This window comes from Protopterus annectens, chromosome 1.part0, assembly GCF_019279795.1.
Source record: "Protopterus annectens isolate FY-2018-M chromosome 1.part0, PAN1.0, whole genome shotgun sequence".
NCBI lineage: Eukaryota > Metazoa > Chordata > Ceratodontiformes > Protopteridae > Protopterus > Protopterus annectens.
The window spans coordinates 660,951,903-660,975,676 of record NC_056725.1 but is presented as its reverse complement, the minus strand read 5'-3'; the positions used below and the strand labels follow the sequence as shown (position 1 = coordinate 660,975,676).

Below are 23,774 nucleotides of genomic sequence, written 5' to 3'. Positions count from 1 at the left end.
AACTTAAAAGAAATCACCAAGGGCACTCAATACTATTAACCTTTATGGCACACCAAAAGAAACAACCTATCATGACCAAATGTACATAGCTTTAGTGACTCCATATTTATATCCCACATTTTCAGCAGTCTTATTTCATGATCACATCTTACTAGCAAAACTCAAAGCTGTTTTAATTTTTCCAGGATGCTAACACAGAGTAGTCTCAAAACTGGAGTTTAGCATGTAATTGTGCAGGGACACTTAATTCAATCTCCAAATGACACTTATCCAAACTGACTGAAGTTATATAAAACATTTTCCTTATACCTGTCAAACAACTCTGATCCCCTGTCAAAAATCAAAATAGAAAATTTGAATGTCTTATATGTTTGGAAGGGGGGAAAGAGAGAGACGGAGATGGTCAAGACATCCAAGTCTTGTCTTTCAGTGTGTGTGTGTGTGTGTGTGTGTGTGTGTGTGTGTGGGGGTCTGTATAGTATGCCTATTCATTTTGAGGAAGGGAGAATGGGCATTTAGAGGTTGGATATTTACGTTCAATACACCCTAAAATGCTTTAAAGAATTGTGAGACAGTGCACATAGCCTGTGGGAAAGCCTCAACATCTCTATGCACCTCTTATTTGGTGAAGAAAGGTATCTTGTAGGCTACCCAAATAATCCTGAGTGCAATTCAATGTTTTAGAGAATGCTACTTCTCTGAAGGATTAAGTCGTATCCTTATCAGCTGAATGGGGGTACATATGATGGAGGTATCTATGAAGGTGTACTTACTTGGGCCATATAAAAGTCCTCTTCTTCTTGTGAGAACACTGGAGAATAGGCTTTTTTATTTGGGATAACCTTCACTGGTACTAGCAAGCTTTCCTTAAGCCCAATGCTGGTCTGTCCGATAGACTGATACAGGCTTGCCGAGGCAAAGCTGCTTCTTGCATCACTTTAAAGTAATTTTGGCAAACAATTCATCACATACAACAGGACTCAGATAATGCTGATATAGTCTAACAAGTCTTAACATGAGACCCTCCAAGTCTAGGGAGTGTAGATTTAGTTGTATTCACAAGTATACATTCATTCTCTCTTTATGCTCATTTCTGCATTTTTATGTTAATTCCTGCATTAGCACTAAAATTGTAGCAGGATTCAACACTGACAGAGATGTTTATGAGGTTCTGTTTTGGGATCCATTAAAGTAAAGGATAGATACACATCTTTAAAGTTACTCTAGTTCCTCTCCACTGGATGCCTGTCTGGCTTCATTCCTTCTTTCTTTCTGCATGGCTGTGGAAGATTTTTAGGTTTAAAATACATCATCGTCTTGAGCATCTTTCTGTTGATTTTAGCCTCTTTCTTATTAAATGGGAGATTAAGGCTTAATGTCTTATTAAAAATCTTAGAGAGACCACAAGCTTCTAAGTTGTGTCCCGGATTGGGTCAAATTTCAGTAACATAATGTTTAGAAGCAATTTGTCTACCACATGCAAGCCTGTTTGCTTTGAGAAGAGCACACTCCATTTAATCAGAAAACAGTTGAAACACCATTTTTTTGAATATCAAAAAAGCATACACAGGTGTATGTATATATATATATATATATATATATATATATATATATATATATATATGTGTGTGTGTGACAGTTGCACAGCAATTTTTCCCAGCACAGAAATGAGTGCTAAAATGTTTCTCATGTTGCAAGAAGAAAAGACCACATGCCACTGTTGGTTTAATATTGGGTCTTGTGCCATCTGCATAAGTACCCACCTGGGTGCAAGACCAATGCAGATATTTGGAATGAAGGAAAACAACGTTGGACAGTTGGATAGACCTATATCCCTAACGAAGATGTTCTTCACAGAACATTTGAAAATGTAAGTTTTCTGTGGAATGTAGCCTTTAAAATGACAAGGGAAATCAGGAACAATGTCTTTAAATATGTTTTCAATTAAGGTTTGATGTAAATTAATGATGTGGTGACATCCTCTTGGCAATTTCTGTCCAGTTGCTCTCACTGCAGTAACCCTCACAGCAAAAGCCAGCAATTCAGTGAGGGAGAAGCCAAACCATTCTGTTGATATTTATAAAGATAATACAGACACAGCATTTAAAGGCTGAAGGTTTGTGAGACATGATCAGTTTTACTGCTGCACTATGGGTTATCAAACTCAATAATTCCAAACAAATGAAAAGTCCAGACTTTGACCAGCAGCATATTTATTGATGCAGTAAACAACTGCTTTCGACAATAAGCAATCACACAAAAATAAACTTAATTTAACAAATTACTGTCTCAGCTTCCTGTAATAAACAGCAATCTTAGCGTCTTGAAAACTGGACCAACGTATGCCAGTAGCTGAAAACAAGGAGACACTGCTTCAGTATGTAGCTGAAGCTAAATGGCAATCTAAAAAGAAAAATAAAAAGAATTTTCCTTAACAATCATTTTTGTATTTTACTTTTCTGTAAAATGTATATTGATCTTTAGTTCAGTGAGAATAAATAATGTATGAATTGCAGATATTGAGGTTTCAGCATAAATGCAGTTACTTAAAAATGCCAGTAGGAAAAAGATTCTTTTTGTACTCATTTCACACAAATGCTCCTACCAAAACTAAATGTGCTCTTCTGTATGAAGGAAGACTCTGTCTAAAGCAACAGTTTAAAAGGAACCTTGAATGCATCCTTATCAAGAGTATGTAAAGACCTCTAGCCTTTTTAAATTACAAGACTAATGTTTCAATTTTTGTCAACAATGTCATTTAGCTAAAATCCATTAACTAACTTCCTCTCAAAAAAGCACAGCAAACTCAATGAATTTAGAATAGTTGTATTTAACAATCTTTATCAAGCAGTAGTCTTGATAATCACAATAACAAAGAATAAATAAAAAAGCAGAGGTACACACTGTTTCACTTTTTAGCTGACAGTAGAGGAAAACTCAATTGTCTACAGTTACAAATAAATTGAACTGCATGTAGCACTAAGAATTGTACTGCATATATTTATCAGTGAAAAGTCCTGGACTCCACTTCAATTTGCATGTGTAAGTAAATACGTGTGCTAAAAATAAAGACAAGCACAGAGTTACTGATCCATTTGCAAGAGATGATAATAAGGCAATCTTCACATATCAGACCACAGCTTTTGTCCTTGTTAACTATAACTTCCTTGCAGATTGAATTGGATGCTCTGTTGAAATAATTACTTGATTTTACAGTCATCTCTCAAGTAAGTTGTTAATCTATAACCACCATGACAACTACTGTTCGCAGTGATCCGTCTTGAGGCTGCTCCTGTTTTATTTCTGTCACCTTGGTAAATCTGGTCATGTTTGAGAAAGCTTCACTAAATCATTACAACTACTTCAAAGAAAATGCATAAATGAATAAATACAATGCCATACTGTTCAACATATGAACTGATATGTCTGGCACACATGAAACATAATCACTGTACCTTTGCTTTCAGCTTGTACCACTTGAATGTCTGTGTGGAATTCTCTTCGAAGCACCAAGTCTCGAAAGGGATAAGGACCTCTCCCAAAAACAGTTTTCTTGTAAGTGCTCCTGAATGCCATACTGACACTTGCAGAATTCGAGTTTCCAGTTGTGAGCGGTCAATACTGTACTAGAAAACAACAATAAATAAATATCTAGAATTAGTATTCACTGTTTCAGATCTATACAGGCTTGCATATATATCAGCAGACAGTATTTAGTGAACCGATTGGTGACCTAGTCAGTGATACCACTTTCGTCAAGAACAGCCAATGAAACTGGCACTTTACTGGTCATGATCTTGAGTTTACCGAAGTACTGTAGGTTTGCAGGGGTTGTCCCCCTCCATGATGGGAGAGTCGTGGCAGCAAATCCCTCCCACAGAAAAATATTACACTGAATTGAACATTCAGCTAAATTGCCCTGACAAAATAAATATTAGTGACTCTTTCTTTACATCCTTTACTACTAACAGTCAGAATTACATCTTTTAAAATAGTAGATTGAATGGCTGTACACTAACTTTTCCATTGTAACAGACACAACCAATACAACAAGTTGGTGGCAAATATACTGATATTTGTTGTAAATATTGTACATAGTACAGTTTTGTATTACAATGTGTGTTATAGTGTCATGATTCATCAATTCCAATGCCTTGGATCAACTTATCCACACCCTCACCAGGGGCAGCAATATCCTAGACCTGGTTATCACCAACATGGGCGACCAGTGTTCCACACCAGAGGTCATCTCCTCATTGGTCAGATCTGACCACAGGCTAATCACTCTAGACATCCACATCCCGCTCCCACCCCCCCATTAGGAAAGCAACTGTAAACAATTTCTCCAAAGCCAACTTCATGCTTCTTAATACAGAAGTGGCAAACTTCACAACACCCATGCAGATGGACAATAGAGGTACGACTGCTGAATCCTACACAAGTGCACTTTATAAGCACTTACATAAGTGCATGGATCGTGCTATCCCTAACAGAACCAAGATGCTCTCCTCCAAAAAAAAGGAAGCCAATCTGGTGGTCTTCTGCCTTAAACAAACTCTACAACAGAAGAAAGAAACTGTTGCAAAAAAAGAGTAAAATCCCACGATTGGAGGAACTCCCTGGTCAGCCTCAGTAAGAAGCTGAGATCCTCATAAAATCCTCCAAAGCTAGTTATGAAAACAAAATCACCACTGATTCTAAAGACAACCACAAAGCATTCTATAGCTGTGTCAAGAATCTCAATGGCAACACTCAGATCCGCTCTGAGCTACAGCAAAATGACACTAAATATACAGAACCAACTGATATTGCCAACATCCTGGCAGATAGGTTCAGTCCTAATTTTACCGCCCTCTCACCCCATAAAGGGCCCATCTTTATACCGAAATAATGCAAAGTTCCTGTAATCATGGCTGCACAGGTAAAAACCTCACTCTCCAAAGCCAAGAAAACAGCATCCATGGGACCTGACAACATCCCAGGCTGCCTTCTACATGAACTAGAGAATGAACTGGCACTCCACTTAAGTACTATGTTCAATCATAGCCTCACCTCAGGCTTTGTGCCCATTGAATGGCACACAGCGACGGTTATCCCACTTCACAAAGGAGGGGGGCCACAACAGACCCCGAGAACCACTGCCCCATTAGCCTGATGAGCCTAGTCTGCAAGGCCATGGAACGTATCATCATGGAACTCATAAACAAAGACACTGGAAATCTCCAAACTCTGGACCCCACACAGTTCGGGTTTGTAAAAGGCAGATCATGTCTCCTAAACCTGATAGACTTCTTTGAAGCAGTCACCAAAGCCATAGATGAGGGTAAGGTGGTTCACACAGCCTATCTAGAACTTGACAAGGTGTTCAACACCATCCTCAGCTCTGGAATTATAAATAAACTCACTAAACTAGTTATAAATCCCTATGTTACAAGATGGGTTGCCAACTGGCTTACTGACAGAACCCACACTGTGAATTTAGCAGACTCCAAATCAGACTTCAGACCAGTGACAAGTGGAGTACCACAGGGTTCAGTCCTGGCTCCTCTCCTGTTAGGTATCTACTTCTCTGAAGTAGCTAACACAGAAGGTCTTTGACTAACTAAATTCGCAGATGACTGCAAACTAGAAGCCATAATTGAAACTCCTAATGATGTGGACATCCTACAAAAGGGACTCACTGAGACAGATGCCTGGTGTCAAAGCCATGGTCTCAAGCTCAATGCCAAAAAAGTGCATTGTCATCCCCTTTGGTAAAAACTCTGTACCCATGAACTACCACATAGGCGGTAGTCTACTTAACACCGAACGTGTGATAAGAGACCTTGGGACACAGGTGGACAGTAGTCTCTCCTTTGATAATCACATCACCACAGTAGTCAGGAAATCCTTCTACGTAGCACACCTTATCATGAAAGGTTTCTCATCCAGAAAAAAAGATGTCATTGTTCCCCTCTACTCATCACTCATAAGACCCATTATAGAGTTCAATGCCCATTTTGGTATGTACCTCATAAGACATCTACAACAACTGGAAAGGCCGCAGAAATACCTCACAAAGAGGATTACTGGCCTCAAACAGATGCCCTATGTAGACTGACTCAAAAAACTCCAGCTTTACTCCATTGCATATCGTCTACTCAGAGGCAATCTCTGCCTAACATACAAAGCTAAGTCAAACCCAGCGCTGTTGGACATGCTCCACTCAAAGAAATCCCAATCCCTCCGAGCTACACGCTCTAGGGGCCTAAACCTTGTCACCACAATAAACAGAACATGCTGGAGGGATAGATTCCTGTCCCAGAGACTTCCCATACCCTGGAACAGACTACCTATCTATAGCAAACAGAGCTCCTCAATACCACTCTTCAAGAAAAATATTGATGATTGGATGGGTAATAGGAAATTCACCCCGGGGATCACTTCTGTGGTTGTGCTTGACAGGGGCACAGGAAAATAATTTTCTTGGGTGGCAAAAGCCAAGGTACCTTTTTGGCTAGGCTTGTATAGGCCCTAGGGCCAATAGCCTAGTACCTACCTATGAACAATTTACTGTTCATGTTGCTATTATTTGCAATATTTTTATTGCCAGAGTTTTGACAACAAGGCAGTTATATTTTACTTAGTTGTACATCATTGCTAAAACTGTACCACTGATTTCCATAAAATATGGTATAAATTAAATAACATGTTAGCAATGTAGACAAAGCAACAAAATATTTCTTGGTAAAGCTATGAGGAGATACTGTAAGAATAACACTTGAGAGGGCTGTGTGTTATTGTCAATACAACCACTATTAGCTAGGTTTAGTCCAGTGGGTGAAGCCTGAGAGATTAAATGCTCATGTAAGGCATTATTAAATCCCACAATGACACATAGTCCATCCTGTTATTCACATTAGTCATACTGTTTGTTTACTTGTTCAGTTATTTATTTTGAGTAATAAGTCTGCATCTCCGCTTTTAAAAGATGAACTGAGAATCTCATTTGCCGAGTATGAATACTTCCAAAATATACTGCTTAATGAATACTGATGCTAATAATACATTATACAATAATCAAGTTTATCTAAAAGATGCACCAGAGGGGAAGGGGAAGACAATGAAAACAGCTACAGTAAGTTAAATGAAATACTGAAAACAGTGCAAGTTTAAGCTGGTGTGTTTTACATCTGCAATATAAGATGAAGGAAAACCTACCAGTGTTCTACTGCACTGGTTTTTATTGCATTATTACTGGCCTCCTAAGGAGCGTGTTGCTTAGGAAAGAAAATAAGTAAAACAAAATGACATGGCAACACAACATGGTCAAAGGAACCATATAAAATAGTAAAACTTGGTTTAATATGAATCTTACTTTAATACAAACCAAAACAGCATTTCAAAACATAAAAAATGGTACTGGTTAGTGGGTTTACCGCTAAGTCCACCAGGGTTGTAATCAAGTTCTAAATCATCGGAGTAACCTTTGGCCATGCTCCTCATTGCCGCAGCAAACTAACAAATATAAAAAAATGCAAATCACGGCTCCGAGGATTAATACTCCATTGTCGAACAGAAAACTAACATAAAACAAAATGACAGCAGAACAAAACAGTCAAAGGAACCATAAAAAATAATAAAACTCGGTTTTAATATAAATCTTAGTTTAATACAAACAAAAACAGTATTTCAAAACATAAAAACTGGTAATGGTTAGTGGGTTTACCACTAAGTCCACCACAGTTGTAATCAAGTTCTAAATCAGAAGAGTAACCTTTAGGCATGCTCCTCATCGTGGTAGAAGGGGGAGTCCCTGAGATATATACTGTCCCTCCAACATGTCATATTTATGTTGCAGATGAGGTCTAGATCCTTAGATTGAGTGTTTCTAATGCCATTTGTTCTGTATATGTGCAGCAGGTCCATATGGGCTGGATCAGAGGATACCTTGAAGGCCAGGCAGAGATCTCTTCTCAGCTGTCTAAGACTGTGTTCAAGGACAAGGTTTTGAGGCAGTCTGCCTAGGATATGTTGTACATACCATATATTCTTTTTGTGAGAAAACTCTGTGGATGCCCCAGTTGTTGAGTATGCTGGTCAGGTACATACGGAAGGGGGCACTGTACTCAGTGATTGCTCTAATGGTGGCTGAGTACAAAGGAATAATGACATCTTTAGACTTAGATGTCATACCTTCCTTAAAAGTTGCACAGCATAGAATAATTTCCTTAATACAGTAGGACACATGATGGTCAAAAGCCACGTCACTGTCTACATGCATTCCAAAAACCTTAACCACAGGGTCAATTCTTAGGGATGTATTATCAATACAGCAATTTCCAGGGGTTGTTGTCTTTTCTAAAGACACAGTTATGGATTTTTAGCACTGAGTTGTAGACCATGACTCTGGCATCAATTATTAGTCTGTGTTAGATATTCTTGGAGGATGTTTGTGTCTTTGGGGGATACTATGTCTACGCCCAGTTTGCAATCATCTGTGAACTTGGTCATCCAGAGACCTCTGATGTTGGCCATGACTTCAGAGAAGTAGATGTCAAAAAGGAGCAACCCCAGCACTGAACTCAAGGGGATCCCGCTAGTGACCGACCTTTTTGTTGAGGTATACATACCTATCCTGACTTCTTGTGTCTATCTGTAAAGCCAGCTGTCTATGCTGCTGGTGACATAGGGATTTATATAAACTTTTGTGACCTGCCTACAATGCCTGAGTAGGATACTGTGCCCAATGCTTTGGTGAGATCTAGGTAGGTAGTATGCACCATCTTGGCCTGGTCCATTACTTTGCTGACCTTCTCAAAGAAGTCCACCAGATTAAATAGGCATGACCTGCCCTTGATGAAACCAAACTAGGTTGGATACAATGTCTGAATGTTTTTGTATGTCATTATTTATCATGTTCATGATTATTCTTTCCATGGTTTAAATATGAGACTAGTGAGACTTATGAGTCAATAGTTTCCTTGGTCTGTATAAGGCCCACCTTTGTGCAGAGGGATAACAGTTATAGCCTTCCATTCACTTGACAGGAATCCAGTTTGGAGGCTATGACTCAATAGTGCTACTAATGGTCCCAATAAATCATGTTTCATGCCATTAAGGAGGCATCCTGGAATATTATCCGGTCCCATCAATGCAGTTTTTTTGGCGTTGGGAGAGTGCAGTGAGGACTTGTTCTTTAATGATAGTTGGTGAAGCTATGATTGGGACTATTTCTTGAGAGGTGTCTGGGAAGAAAGGCTAAGATTGGAGCCAAATTTATCAGCCAGTAGATTTGCTATATCCTCTGGCTCAGTATAGGTACCTTCATTCACAATTAGTTTGGCACATTGTTGTGTATTGTCTCAGAGGCTTTAGACACGTGTTCAATGCCTTGTGGTTCTCTTTAACAACAGAGTCTGCTTTTACATCAAATATGTCTTTGGTAGACTTAATTAGTCCCGTGAATTGTTTATTTATGTTGACAGAGCAGTTTGTACCTTGCTGGCATTGCATTTTATATTTTTGGTCATGATCTTCTTCCTTTTGTTGTACAAGCTATTGGTGTTGGGGTTCCACCAAGGTGGCTTGATTTCTGAGTTTGTCCTCTGCTTATTTTGGGTACATACCCCCTGCCTCTGTGCAGCTGTATACATGATTATAAAGTTTTTTTGTGAATGTTCCCTGGGTTTGGGGGGGGGGGGCTTGACATTTTTTAAGGGTGTTACTTAAAAGTACACAGTTTACCTTGGGATAATTCCTAAAAATTCCAGGGTTACCTAATGTCCCAGGTTTTATTTTTATGTGGAAAGAGACAGCCTTATAGTCTGACCTGACCAGTGAGGATGTTACACTCCCGGTGGGGGGAGGTTGCAATGTTTCCCTTACTGGGTGTATAGACTAGCTGATCCAGGGCATTCATGTTGACAAAAGTGTAGGAATCTTATGTGCCTGCAAGTTTGAGGCTGCATATGACTTCCAGTTTATAGTGAAGTAGCTGAATTCACCCATCATTGAGTATGGTGATGGGTTGAATGGAAAGTGACTCAAATTCATTTAAGTAAGTGGGACACAGTTTCCTGGGTTATAGTCAGTGACCTATAGTTCACAAAATTAAAGTACAAGACTTTGCTTATTGTGAGTTGTAAATAGAGGAGCACAAGTGCGTCAAAATGCTTGACTATCCTTGAGGTCTGGCTGTTTTTACATAAATTATAACACCTTCATGTTTTGTCCCATTCTGTTTAGTAGCTAATGTAAATGTATGGAAGGCTTTATAGCCCTGCTCTGCCAGTGTGTTCTCCACAAATTTAAACCATGTTTCAGTAAACTACGCATAAGTTAACATTCAATAGGGTTGCAGGAGCTTGCAGAGAGTGGCTTTTTTTCTGACTTCTGGCATTGAGCAGTATTACCTTTTATAGATAATTATGGGTTGGTTTAGCTATATCAGAGGGTTTATCAGTTTGGCAATGCCTACAAAAGGCACTAGTGGGAGTGGAGAAGGTTTTAGCCAATATTCAAAAGCCTAGATGGGACAGATGCACACCACCCATGGTGAAGGTTTGTCAGCCATTTCCTCTCAGGCTGACAAATGTTGTACCCCCATTGAATGACACCAAAAACTAAGCCAATTATTAAAATCAATTATTTTTTGTTTATATTGTGGCATCATACGGGAGAAGGTATAATGCTAGGCTTCTACCTAATATGAAAATACTGTTTTTTTGGAACCAAAACTACTGGCATAATCCCAAAATGCCAAAAATTTTATGCTTAAAAAGGAGGCAACAGGCTTTATGCAGGTGTGACATTTTTAGCAATCGAAAGTCAATCTCACAGTAGACCAACTGAAAACTCTTAGATAAGAAGTTATGTAATAACGCTAAAATATTTACATCAAGCTTCCTCAGCAAAATGGCACTCAAGTTCTACTTTATAAATGGAGAAACAGTTTCCAGGTGTCTTATTTTTAGAGAGACTCGACTCCACAGAAGAAGAAAAACTTGAGCTGAGGTTCCTGTAAACAGCTTCAGTGTGAGGCATCTACAAAACGATCTGTGTATGTCCATGTACAGCTGTACATCAGTATGGCTAAAATATTTAGCTGTAAACCATAAAGATAATCCTTACCTTTGACAGAGTCAGGCTGTTTAGTTGCACGATCCTTGACCCCCCCTACAGACACACACACACACACACACACACACACACACACACACACACACACACACACACACACACACACACACACACACACACACACACACACACACACACACTGTCCAAGGCATGTCTCTTTTTCCTAGCAAAACTACATTCATTGCTTGTCTTCTGTTAGTGTAGTTTTATGTGTTCTTCTAGTAATTAATCCTCAGAGCTTATTTCCACATGAAAACTAACTAACTACTTATAACCAGAACCTGTAAATTGCAAATGTCATTGTATATCTGTTTGTCACTTTGCTACTTTTATTAATGCACTGGTTACATGGAACTTATTAATGGAGCAGAGCTTCTCTCCCTGGGCCTCCTCTGAAAATGGGTGCCTTGCCCAGTCAGACTTTCCTGGTAAACAAATGTCAAATAAATAAATAAAATAAATAAAATAAAAAAAAAAATAATTGTTTTTAAATGTGGATGGTGTGTATTGGCAGTCCTAAGCTGGTAAGGGTTTCAGAGTGATCTTAATGCCAACAGGTTTTTATAGGCAAAGACTGATTTTATGCATCATAGTTAATATTTATTACCAGTTGGCTTGGTTATACTCTTGCTCTACAACACAGTATCAAGATGGAAACAAATATGTGCAGTAAATGTGCCCTTGTCAAATGTCTTGGCTAGTTGTAGACTGCTACAATATATGAGACACATACATTAACCCTGGTTTGCTGGCTAAAACTTGGACTGCAGGTGGGCTAGGTCATGGCAGGAATGATGCATTAATTCATTCATTATACTGATACCACAGCATTGCTTAGACTCTTTAGAGTAGAATCCCTGAAAGATAAATTTATTTAAATGACTTTGAGAAAGACACTTCACTCCTAACCATCACAGCAGGGAATGATGTTTTGCTAGAAAAGCATAGTCAAAAAGGAGGATATGGTGGCCTAGTGTCGAATTGGTAATTGCTGGTGTCTCACAGTACATGGTTATCCAGCATGACTCTCTTATGGGGGTGCATTCTGTGCAGAGTCTTCAAGTTCTCATGGTGTTCTGATGTGTTTTCACTGGGGACTGCTGTTTCCTCCCACTAAAGACTGGCATCCTCTATATGGGAGTGATTCCTTCCTTTTGCTGATTTGATTGCTATGACTCACTTCCACACTCCATGATTCTTTAACAAATGAAATAATCATTCAAAATGAGGAATTTCTGAAAGAGCATATATAGTGGAACAGTTAACATAGTACAGACAAGCAATTGGCTACTTTCTAACCTTTAATGTTTCATTGAAAACTGGATCCACTGAGTTCTTCTTGACTGTAGTTTTCAATTTGCCATGAGGAGATCTATCTGGAAGCAAATAAGTCTTGACATATCTGTGAAAAAACATACATAGTGGAGTCAGGACTTTAACCGTTTTTAACTCCAGTATTCAAAAGATAATATTCAAACTGGAAAAGCTATTTTAGGCTCAAAAAACACCAATCTAAATGTCAGTAAAATAAGCCACAAATGGACCCTTACCCAAGTCCCCAAACTTATTTGCCACTACTATGACATTCCATTTTTGGATAAAATTGACACTCTGTCTACTATTTCACCATTTACTAACTGGATACCCACACCCACATTGTACACTGTTCCTCATTTTACTTTACAAAACTACCTCTTTTTTCAACTGAGCTATATAACATAAAACCTGGGAAAAGTTCCTATTATCATTCTTCACAGGTTCATAGGTAAGTACTAGGGTTAGCTGCCTTTGAGTGTTATTTTACGCCTAGCCAATTTCCCCCTTGTTACTTGATTTAATATATTCAATTCGGTGATAAGAATGGCCTTACTCATCCCTTGGTTGATAATTATATGCCCTGAGGAGAATAACTGGGATCATACCACAGATAATGTAAAGGGACCATGCACAGGAAAAAGCATTTAGGAAGTTTTCTATTACCCATCCATATAAGTCTGCATGGAGGGCAAGATCTGGTACATCCCTTTTTGTTGATGCCCCATATCACTCTGGTGTTGGCTTTGAAAACATGCACAGGTCCTGCAGACTAGACATGATTAAGGGCTTTCAAAGCATTTTTTAACTGCCATTACCTCTTTGTCATTTACATGCTTTTTTCTTTTTGCTCCACAGACCTTGCACTTTCAGCACCTTTGGACACAGCTCCCTTCACCAGGTCTTAAACATCTGTTGTAACAGGGAGAGAAAATGGGTGACTTAGATTCTGGTCTATCCACCACAGAGTTCCTCTCATTACAATCACCACAACTGGGATCTAAAAAAATAAAAGATGCAGATGGGTGAGTTCAGACTGACCTAAGGTACCCCTGAATTTTTCTGATGTGAAGTCTTGTCATTGGAATTATAGAGACCATGTACCCCAGCATACTGAGAAATCTCCTGGCAGATACTTGGTTTTGTTTTGAAAATATCAAGAATTGTTGGGACACCTCTACTTTGTCTGGATGAAGAAAACAGCTCTTCCTAGGGTAGAATGCAACAGACATCCTAGGAAAATCATTCTGTGAGAAGGCAAGAGAGGAGCTTTATTTAAGTTCACTTGAAAACTACCTAGTTATATCTTAAAAAGTTCTCCACACAGAAATTATATTTGATATTTAACCAAAACCCAAACTGACTATAGTAAAACATTTAACACTATTAGTATTTTTTTATTTTCAGATCTTTATTTTTTACTTCTAGAAGTTCTAAAACATGTATAGGTTAGACATTTTATGCTCATTCTCACATACAGCTGTCATCCCTTCATTAAAGGAAACTGGATGCTCTCATTTACACATGTGAAATCATTGTTGCTGGTAGTAATCTTAACATAAATAAATTTCAAGAAACAGATGGTCCTACTTCAGTATTTCATAAAATGATTACTGTTGGTAAAATTTAATAAATTCTGTTAAAGGTATACATGCATATTTTTAGATAACATCACATTTTCAACTATGCTACTTCCTATACAAACTAAGAACTCTTTATCCTCAAAACTATAGGCCCATGACCTTGATAAATTCACATATGAAAATGTTGCCTGCTGCTCTGATGATTATACTAAAATATACCATCACTGAAATAATTTTGCTTTTAAAGTGGGGGGTTGTGTAAGAACAATAAAAACATATATATGATATAGAGCATACTTTTACATGTGTAAGTCTTATTTCTGAGTGAAAAAATGTAATATTCTGATTTTTACTGTACTCAGTGCTTAAAATCAAGTCATATATGAGCTTGGCTTTCAGGAATTAAAATTTATTTATATTACAGTTTATCAAAAAATAAAGTACTATATGAACATACTTCTACTTTCTGTTAATTAATAACAATCCCACAAAGCCAATTAAAATTAATTCTGTGACAAGAAAGAGTTACCTAATATCTTCTTATTTAATATTTATGTTGAGTGTTTATTTAATTATACATTTACGACTAAACATCATCACCCAATTATTTTTCAACATTTCTCCTTAAATTACAGCATTTGCAGATGACGTAATTATATCTATTATCACAGTTCTGCTACCCCCTTTATTCTTTCTGCTATAAAGCAATTCTCTCTCTCTTGTCTCAGGCTTAGTTTAGATAAGTCTATTATTCACTATGAATGATAATTAGCATGACTTAAATATATCAGATCCACCTAATTAAATTGTGTTTGTTTTTACCGAAACCTCAGAACTTAAACTGAATATTTTTTTAAATCATTTTATCAAATTAAAATGCCTTTAAATGTTCATAATTGGACACTAAAATTTTTATGGCCAACCAAATTGTCTACATTTCATATTATAAGTTAACTTTAACTTTAAATATAATGTTAGCCCAAAGCTGCCAGTTTTCAGATATGGTGTTCTATTTCTAGGAATATTAATTATATCTTATTTTAATCAATTCTACAGCTACTTCTTAGGCAGTTGATTAATTTCAAATTTGGGCTAAATCCTTAAATTCAAAAAAAATTTGTCTAACTGCCTTTCAGTTTCACCCTATAACACTCTATCTATATTAAATGCTCCCATGCTTACTAGAAGTTTGGTTTCAGCATTCTAAAACTTAACCAATTTGCTTGGCTTAGATGACTTTTCTAAAGCACATCAATGTGTAATTTCTAAACCTAGCATTTTAGTTTAATAATTCAATTAATTCATCATATCTTTGAATACCTAAATTAATGAATATATAAATTTTGTTTCAACAAATCAGCTAATTTATTCATCAGTTTGGATATATATTCCGAGAAAGCCCTGATGTTATCTAACTGGGAATAGCAAAGGAGGGACTGAGCTCAAATTATGCCCATTCATAAATTATAGTGCCACGATTTTGTACACCTGCTAGCTGTTCTCTTTCTAAATTTTAATGAGTTTTATAACTTCTGTCGCAGTCAACAGGCTGCCATTCTTCACACAGTTTGGTCTTATAATCTTACGCATCCTTTTAGGGAAAACTTTTATTTAAAGTTAAGTTTTCAATTAATCAAAAACTATGGCAGTTCCAGTTTTTACATGATGATCTATCTGGATTCAATAAAGTAGACTTGTCCTCTTCAATCACAATTATTTCCGTTAAACTTATACTATTATATTCCAACAATGAGAACAAAGTCTCAAGGTATTTCTGTTAAGCAAACTCAAAGTAACCTTGCCTAGAAACTAATGGTATGGCACTGTCCTGAAAAATCATTCCTTATAATCCTCCACCTCATAGTACTGATAAAACTGTTAATATTTCACATTTCTCCAGAATAAAAAGTAATCTCAAAATTTAGTGCACGGAAGAGACAATCCTGAATGACTAAAGCGGGAAAAAGAAAAACAACAAGAGAGTTGGACAAAGAAGCAGTGGCAAAAGAACAAAAAGACCTGTACTCAGGGGGAAGCCAAGGTGGGAGAAAGGGCAAGTGCTGAGTTGGCAATAGGGTTCAAGATGATAGAACTGAATGATAAAATGCACAAAGTATATGAGGAAATTGATAAAATGAATGGTAATTTGATGGAATATATGCAAACAACTGATAAACGACTAGACAAAATTGAGCAGATATTAACTACTCAATCAAATGACCTGGATAGTATAACGTATGTGGAAAGTGAGCATATTGCTAAGATAGCAGAATTAGAAGTGTAGCGAAAAGGAATCAAAGAAAATATACTAGAACTGAAAGATTGAGAGAGTGAAAAGGGAGCATTTAAGATTCTCAAATGTACCAGAGGGAATAGAAGGCAGAGACTCTAGCAATATATGGTTACAAGTAAGCCCAATGGATGGGAATACCCCAACCAGAGATTCTAAAAGAGAATGTAGAGTGTACCTAAAGGGGCATCAGTAAATACATTTTCCAGCCCAATAATAATTAAATTCCAGACATACCATCTAAAATAAAACTACAGAGGGAGCTTTGGAAGAAAAACCTGCAAATAGAAGAGAATTTTTTTTTTTGTAGATCAGGACTACTTTACTGGAATCCAACAAAAAGAAATACATTTATCCAACTCTTCAAGGAATGTAAAAATTTGGTCTTAAGATTTAAGTTGATTTATCCAGTAATATTGCAAATTGTCATTCCAAATGAATTTAACTGTTTTAAGATACGGAACATGCACTGGTGGAATTAAAACATATAAACAATTTTGACAACTTTAACATTCATTTATATACATGAACAGACATTAAGTACTGTATATGAACAATTGTAAATACACTGGCTAATTAGATTGCATTCATACAAAATAAGGGCAACTATTGGAGTATAAAAGATACTTATGCATTAGTAGATACTGAACACTGAGTACATGAAGAAGTGTATTAGTCTGTTTGCAAATAGATAATAGATCATGAGATTAGTGCTTAGAAATTCAAGTAAATGGAAGTGAGAATGAACTACGTAGGACAGAAAATGTTAATATTCTAGTTAACAGATGGGGTATAAAGCAGGTACAGAGAAGGTTATATATATGACTATCATAAAGTTTATATTAGAAGTATAAAAGGGAGGGGTGAGCAGAGTCATATAACTATGTGTATGGCTGGGAGATGCTAGTGAAACTTTTCAGGTACTGGGAAAGACTGGTTACGTGGCATGGGATTTGGAATGAAGATAAATGGTTTGCTGATATGGTAGATAACAGTGGCATTTATCCTGTATATAAACAGGTGCAGATCCACTGAAGTCTGAGTTGTATTTTAAACGAGATGCATTCTGAATGGATTTCAGTGGTAGTGAAATATGGCTCCATATTTTACCTACACTATTTAAATATAATGTGTGTCATAGAGATTAGTGATTTTCCTCTACAGTGTAAAATTCTATTGAGGGAGAGGTTTTGTATTAAGTTGTTGAGGGGTGGACAATCTTCTGGCTTTCAGAAATGTCTGTGAATTGTAGTTAGCAATGTGGAAGTTTTAATCAGTTTAATTATCTGAGGACTAGGCAGTGGTGTGCTCTATTGTTATAGTGTACTAAAATTTGGTTATTTTTTATAGCATTGCTCAAGTATGGACAAAAGAGGAGGAAGACAGAATTTGACAATATGGCTCAATCTGTGCATGTACAAAGCCAGCTAGATGAGAATTGTATGATTGTAAATGTAATAAGCAATGAAAACAGTGGTATTAATAAGACTAATGGTGATGAAGATCATTCCTTTGTAACAACTGACAGAACAGATATTACTGAATTAGAAATTGAAGATTCTTCAGAGCTGGTCAGTAAAGTTATTTTTGTAACTGAAGATTTAATTATCAGCAATGAAGGTAATGAACATCAAATAGTGTTATGCTTGTCAGGAGCAAAAATAGAGAATGTGAGAAAGGCCTCAGAATGCCTTAATGTTAGGAAGTATGATCTGTTTTTATTCATGTTGGTGCAAATTGTCTCATCCACAAGTACTCTCTGACTGTTAGTAGGGAACTTACAGCGTAGCTTGTACAGGTATTACAACATATTTTTTTCACAAATCACATACAGAAAGGAGAGCCGGGTCACCAGGAATTAAATGATTTTTTCCGGTTAATACCTACATGAAAAAATATACAATTAAAAAAACTGGAAATGTGTAGAGCATCCAAGCTTAATTTTGGGCAAGTGTTTAGATAGCATGGCTTCCACTTGTCAAGATCAAGGAAGAAAATTTTTACAGCATATACTTTACAATATCTGACAAAAACAAGGCAGGACTCTTGCCAGGTCAAACATTTTGCATTTCACAGATAGCAACATTTGATGAATCTCTAATGGTTCTTACTGCTAGAAGCATTACTAATAAAGTTTTACTGGAAAATTTGTCAAGTTCTTTCAAGATTCTTGTTGCTATTGCTTGTGAAACATGATTAAAAAAACAATGACTGGAAACCAGTCCTGTCAGTGTATAAATGTTTTTACTGTAACAGACATTCCAACAAAAAAAATCAGGTGGAGATGTTATAATAGGGATTAAAGATTGCTATGAGACATGTTGTCATTTACATTTTCAATGACTACACCAAAACTTTATATTGTGCAACTGTGGCAACAAAGGCAAGCATGTAAACAAATAACAATTGTTGCAATGCACAAATCATCAAAGTCAAGTGCTGATAACTTAGAGGAATTCATACATTTCTTGCATGAAACACAAGAGGGAAGAATAATATTAGCTGGGGACTTAAATTTACCAGAAACAGACTGGAATAACATTGATTCAACAACATTAGTAAGGAAATTATTAACAACATATGTTCAGGAACAACAATTGCTTCAGACTCTAAAAAAGTCTGCACAAACTGAACATGCTAGACATTGTTTGTGTTCCTAAAGAAATTACTGTAACTTCATGTCAAGTTTTACCATGGTTAATGTACATTGATTATGGGCTTATAAGAGTTAATTTTCTGCTTGATAATTTTTCCAACCGGAAATCTAAACCAGTGCAGAGAAGATTAATAACAGATTGCACGGAAGTGCAACTTTGTGACTATCACACCAGTATTTACTTATTAAACTCTCTTCTACAGGTCTCTCCATCCTCCCTTAAATGGTTCCTTAGTTACCTATCAGGAAGGCAACAGGACTTCTCTTCCAGTTACCACAGGTGTGGCTCCATACTAGGATCCCTTCTTTCTTTTACAAACAAGCATCACACTGTCAGACACCAAGCAAAAATAGTACAGTATGCAGATGATTTGACTTTAATATATACAGCCCCCACAATATCCAGACTACAAGAAATCACCCAAATTTCTCTCTTCAATTGAAACCTGGCTGAAAACTTCAAACTTCAAACCTACTCCTTAACCACAATAAAACAAAATTGATGCTCTTCACCTCCATCAAAAACAATCCTTCTTGGTTACATCTGTAAATAATACTAAAACTGAGATAGTACCACAAACTAAATTACTTGACATTGTAATAGAACATCATCTTCTTTCGGCTGTTCTTGTTAGAGGTCGCCACAGCGGATCATCTGTTTCCATTTCTTCATGTCCTCTGCATCTTACTCTGTCACACCAACCACCTGCATGTCCTCTCTCACCACATCCATATATCTTATCTTAGGCCTTCCTCTTTTCCTGTTACCTGGTAGCTTCATCCTTAGCATCTTTTTCCCAATATACTCAGCATCCCTCCTCAGCACATGTCCAAACCAACGTAATCTTGCCTCTCTGGCTTTGTCTCTAAACCTTACAACCTGGGCTGACCCTCTAATATACTTATTCCTAATTTTGTCCACCCTCGTCACACCCAGTGCAAATCTTAACATCTTTAACTCTGCCACATCCAGACATTGTAATAGAACGCAGTCTTAAATTTAATAAACATATTCTTCAAACAATTAAGAAAAAAACACTAGAAACTTACTCCCTTTACAGGGCAAAACAGTACCTTACAGAAAAAACCTAGCTTTATCCTATTTGCTTCCAACCCTCTTATACACCTCACCCAACCTTACAAACCTAAGCTCTACAGTAAAATCCAAACTAGCCTCTTGGTACAAAAAGTAGTTAAATTTGCTACCATCACTGCACACAGAGCTCACCACTGCCAAGCCTTAAAGCAGTTAAACTGGCTAAAGCTTAACAACTGCACAATATACTCTCAGCTAGTTGTGGCAAACAAACTGATGTATGTTCCTAAACAATACCCTGCATTAAAAAATATGTTATTGTTCTACACCCCCCACAAGGGACCTCCACTTTGGTGATAAATTTGTACTAAGCACTACTAAAGCAAATAATTCATTGGGGGACTCACAATACACCTGTTATATCTCCAAGCTCTGTCACACCATCCCTACACAAGTGAAAATGTTAAACAAACTCCCAAGCTATAAAATCCAGCATAAATGACACATTACCCATTCCTGGTCATATATTCATCACCAGGATGAAACCTCTAGTGAAAGCACAAACTTCTTATCATTTATCACTATCTTTTTGGCCTCCTCTATTTGAATCATTACACTCCTAACAGCTCTTCTTCTTCCACCACTTGAATTAATGCATCCCTTTTTACCCCCCCCCCCCCTTAAACAACATTTCTCATATTTCTCTTTTTCTAATTGGCTCCAACCACTGCTCTTCCCCTCTCATGCATCCCCTAGATATCTAAGTTATAAACCTTCTAGATACATCACTGAAACAGGCAGCCTAAATAGAACTAATCATATACCCTGCTCTCTCACTCGTATGCTATTACCACTATCCTCCTACACTTTATTACTATTTTCTCTCCCCCCTAAATAATTGTTTAGTTTACTTCATTATATCTCTTGAATGTTTTACAAATCTATGCAATACTAAAATCTTCCTTCCTTTATAACTTATTTCATTACATATCTTGAACTCTCTACAAACTTTTTGTACTAAAACATAAGAACACTCAACTTCTTCACAATGTTTTCCCTTCTGCAGTATCAATCCATTTACTTGTGAAGATATTACAGCTGAAACAACTGTATAGACTTATAATTGTTGAAATAACTACTTTAGTGTATAAGAGGCTCTCCAGTTCGATTCTCGGCTGGAGTTCCTTCTGTGTGGAGTCTGCATGTCCTCCCTGCAATCGACTGAACATTAAAAGATATGCAGGTAGGTAAGTGAATGTGTGTGTGCCTTCTCTAAAGGTTGGGCACTGGGCTGGTAACTTGACACTGTAAAAATCCACTGCTGATCATAAGTGGACTGGTGATCCGCTGTAGCAACCCCTAACCGGGAAAAGCCAAAAGACTAGTTTATATACCTGTCTTGTAATTGTTTGTTGTTTCATGAGAAATGAAAACTGTTATTTTTCTGAGAAATGGCTGAAATTCACTTGTTAATATAAAAGTACTGTTGGAGTTTTTCTCCCTGGGCCTCTGCTGAAATGGGCTCTGCCCAGTTGAACTTTCCCAGTCAATAAAGACAAATAAATAAATGAAACAGTCACTGTGAAAAAACTGCAGCAGGAATCCGGAAAGTTATGAAAGAGAAATTGTATGAACGCAAAAAAAAAAAATTTTAACATCAGGATCTAAGCACATAACCTCTGGAGAATTTACTTCCATAAGAACAAGATACTTAATTTAAGATGACAAACAAAAAATATAAGAAATGGAAAAGAGCTTGAACTATGACTTTGAATAGTGAAATAAACAAGTTGGACAGACAAATTATCTGAGACAAGCTCAAGAAAAATTTGACGGAAATTTATATAAACAGATTGAACATAATAGGAAACCATTTTATGGACACATGAGATATGGTAGGAATAAAAACATACAAATTGTGTGTAGATTCTAAAATTTATTCTCAGATACAACAGATTATACATATATTTACAAAATCTTACGCAAAGCAGTTTGGCTCCACAAAGGGGGTTGATAAATTGTCCTAGTGGCATCCAGGTAAAGTACAGTTGTGTAAAATCTTACCAAAACAGAAGATCCCCTCCTTTTCACTGTTGCAGTGTTCTTCACCTAAGGGATCAGCCTTTAGCTCTTACAGGTGTAATACATCACATACATGCTCCCCCCATAAGACATAGGGCATAAAGGTGACATACAGACACAAACACTGAGAACTGAAAAAGTCCCAAGAGGAAAAAATAACATCAGGGATAGAGAAGAACATATGTATCCAATAAGAAAAAGGGAGAAGGGTCCCTCAGTCTGGAGAGAAACAGAACACAGGGCAAGAGTCTGAGCAGAGAGGGAAGGAGGGAGGGAGCAAATACTGCAACAGCAAGGAGAAGAACATCTACTGCTGTGGTAAAAATTTACACAGCTGTACTATGTCCTTCCATATCACTGTTGCAGTATTATTCACCAAACAGTGTGTGCAGGAGCTCAAGAGGAAACCTGGGAGGAGGATGGAAAAGAGGAACCCTCCCCAAATCCATGCAGAATAGCTCTGGCAAAGCCAACTCTGGCCCAGTAAGTAACATCCAACTTGTAATGTTTAGTGAAAGTATAACTAGAAGACCAAGCAGCAGCCTCAAGGGTGGAATTGGTATCCAGACCCTAGAAAAAAGCACCAGAGGAGGCAACTGCCCTAGTAGAATGTGCCTTTACAGATAAGGAAAGCCATTTGCCAAGAAAAGAATCACAAAAGGAAATAGTCTTAGAAATCCACGAGGGGATGGTTTGCTTACAAACAGCCAAACCCAAAGTCCTGGGATGGAAAGAAACAAAAAGCTGCTCAGATTTGCAAATAAATGTAGTTTTATCTAAATAACATCTGAGCTAGCCATGCAAATCCCAGGTGTGAATAACCTTCTCAGTGGCTGACTGTGGAGAAGAAGAAAAAAGGAAAGATGATGAATAGACTGATTAAGAGACAACTCATTGACCATCGTAGGCATAAATGAAGGATTACTATGAAAAGACACCCTGCCTCTATGAAAAATTGAAAAGCAGGAATAGCCATAACAACCTGAAGTTCAGACACTCCCTTGGCTGAAGTAAGAGCCAAAAGAGCAGTCTTCCAGGTACAGTGTTGCAAGGAAGCTGAAGAAACAGGCTCATAGGAGCCTGAGTAAATATTTCGGATACAAAACTGAGGATGCAGGAAGGCAGAATAGGATTCCTGGGAGGCCTGATATGAAGGATGCCTTTAAGAAACTACTTGACCTCAAATATAGATGACAGAGGAGGAGGAGGAGGAGGAGTCAAGGGAAGACCAACAGAAATTACTGACAGGTAAGCTTTAACTGAAGAATATGCCAACCCAGCATGGAGCAGATCACATAAATGAGAGAGAACCTCCATAAATCCTGATGGCAAGAGAGACAACATACTGAAAATCACTTCCATTTGGGCATACAGGATTTTATGGTAGGGGGTTTCCTGGGCTCCTGCAGACCCCACAGCACATCCTTAGAAAACAGGTGCCTATAAGGGATCAAAACTTTATCACCCACAATGTCAGATGAAGAATGGACAGGTGAGGATGGCCAAGAGATCCCTTGCCTTGTGTGAGAAGATCCACCTGGTGAGATAACTTGGGGTGATTGTCCCTGGCCAAATGATAGAGAAGGGGGTACCCAATGCTGTCTGGTCCAAAACAGAGTCACCAGCAAGGTTTTGGGAGAATCCTGCCTGATCTAGTGCATAACTCAGTACAACAAAGGAAGGAGGGAGGTG

General features: G+C 37.4%; 1 protein-coding gene across 6 annotated transcripts in view; it reads right to left on the bottom strand.

Annotated features, from left to right (window-relative positions):
* SYTL3 (synaptotagmin like 3) overlaps nt 1–23,774 on the bottom strand; it is a 1,329,495-nt gene that overhangs the window by 121,739 nt on the left and 1,183,982 nt on the right. For all 6 annotated transcript variants that reach the window (XM_044061986.1, XM_044061992.1, XM_044062018.1 and 3 more), the window contains 2 exons: nt 12,421–12,523; nt 3,456–3,626 (listed from right to left, as the gene is read on the bottom strand). In XM_044061986.1, the coding sequence (XP_043917921.1) occupies nt 3,456–3,626; nt 12,421–12,523 (274 nt within the window). The remainder of the gene's footprint in view (nt 1–3,455; nt 3,627–12,420; nt 12,524–23,774) is intronic.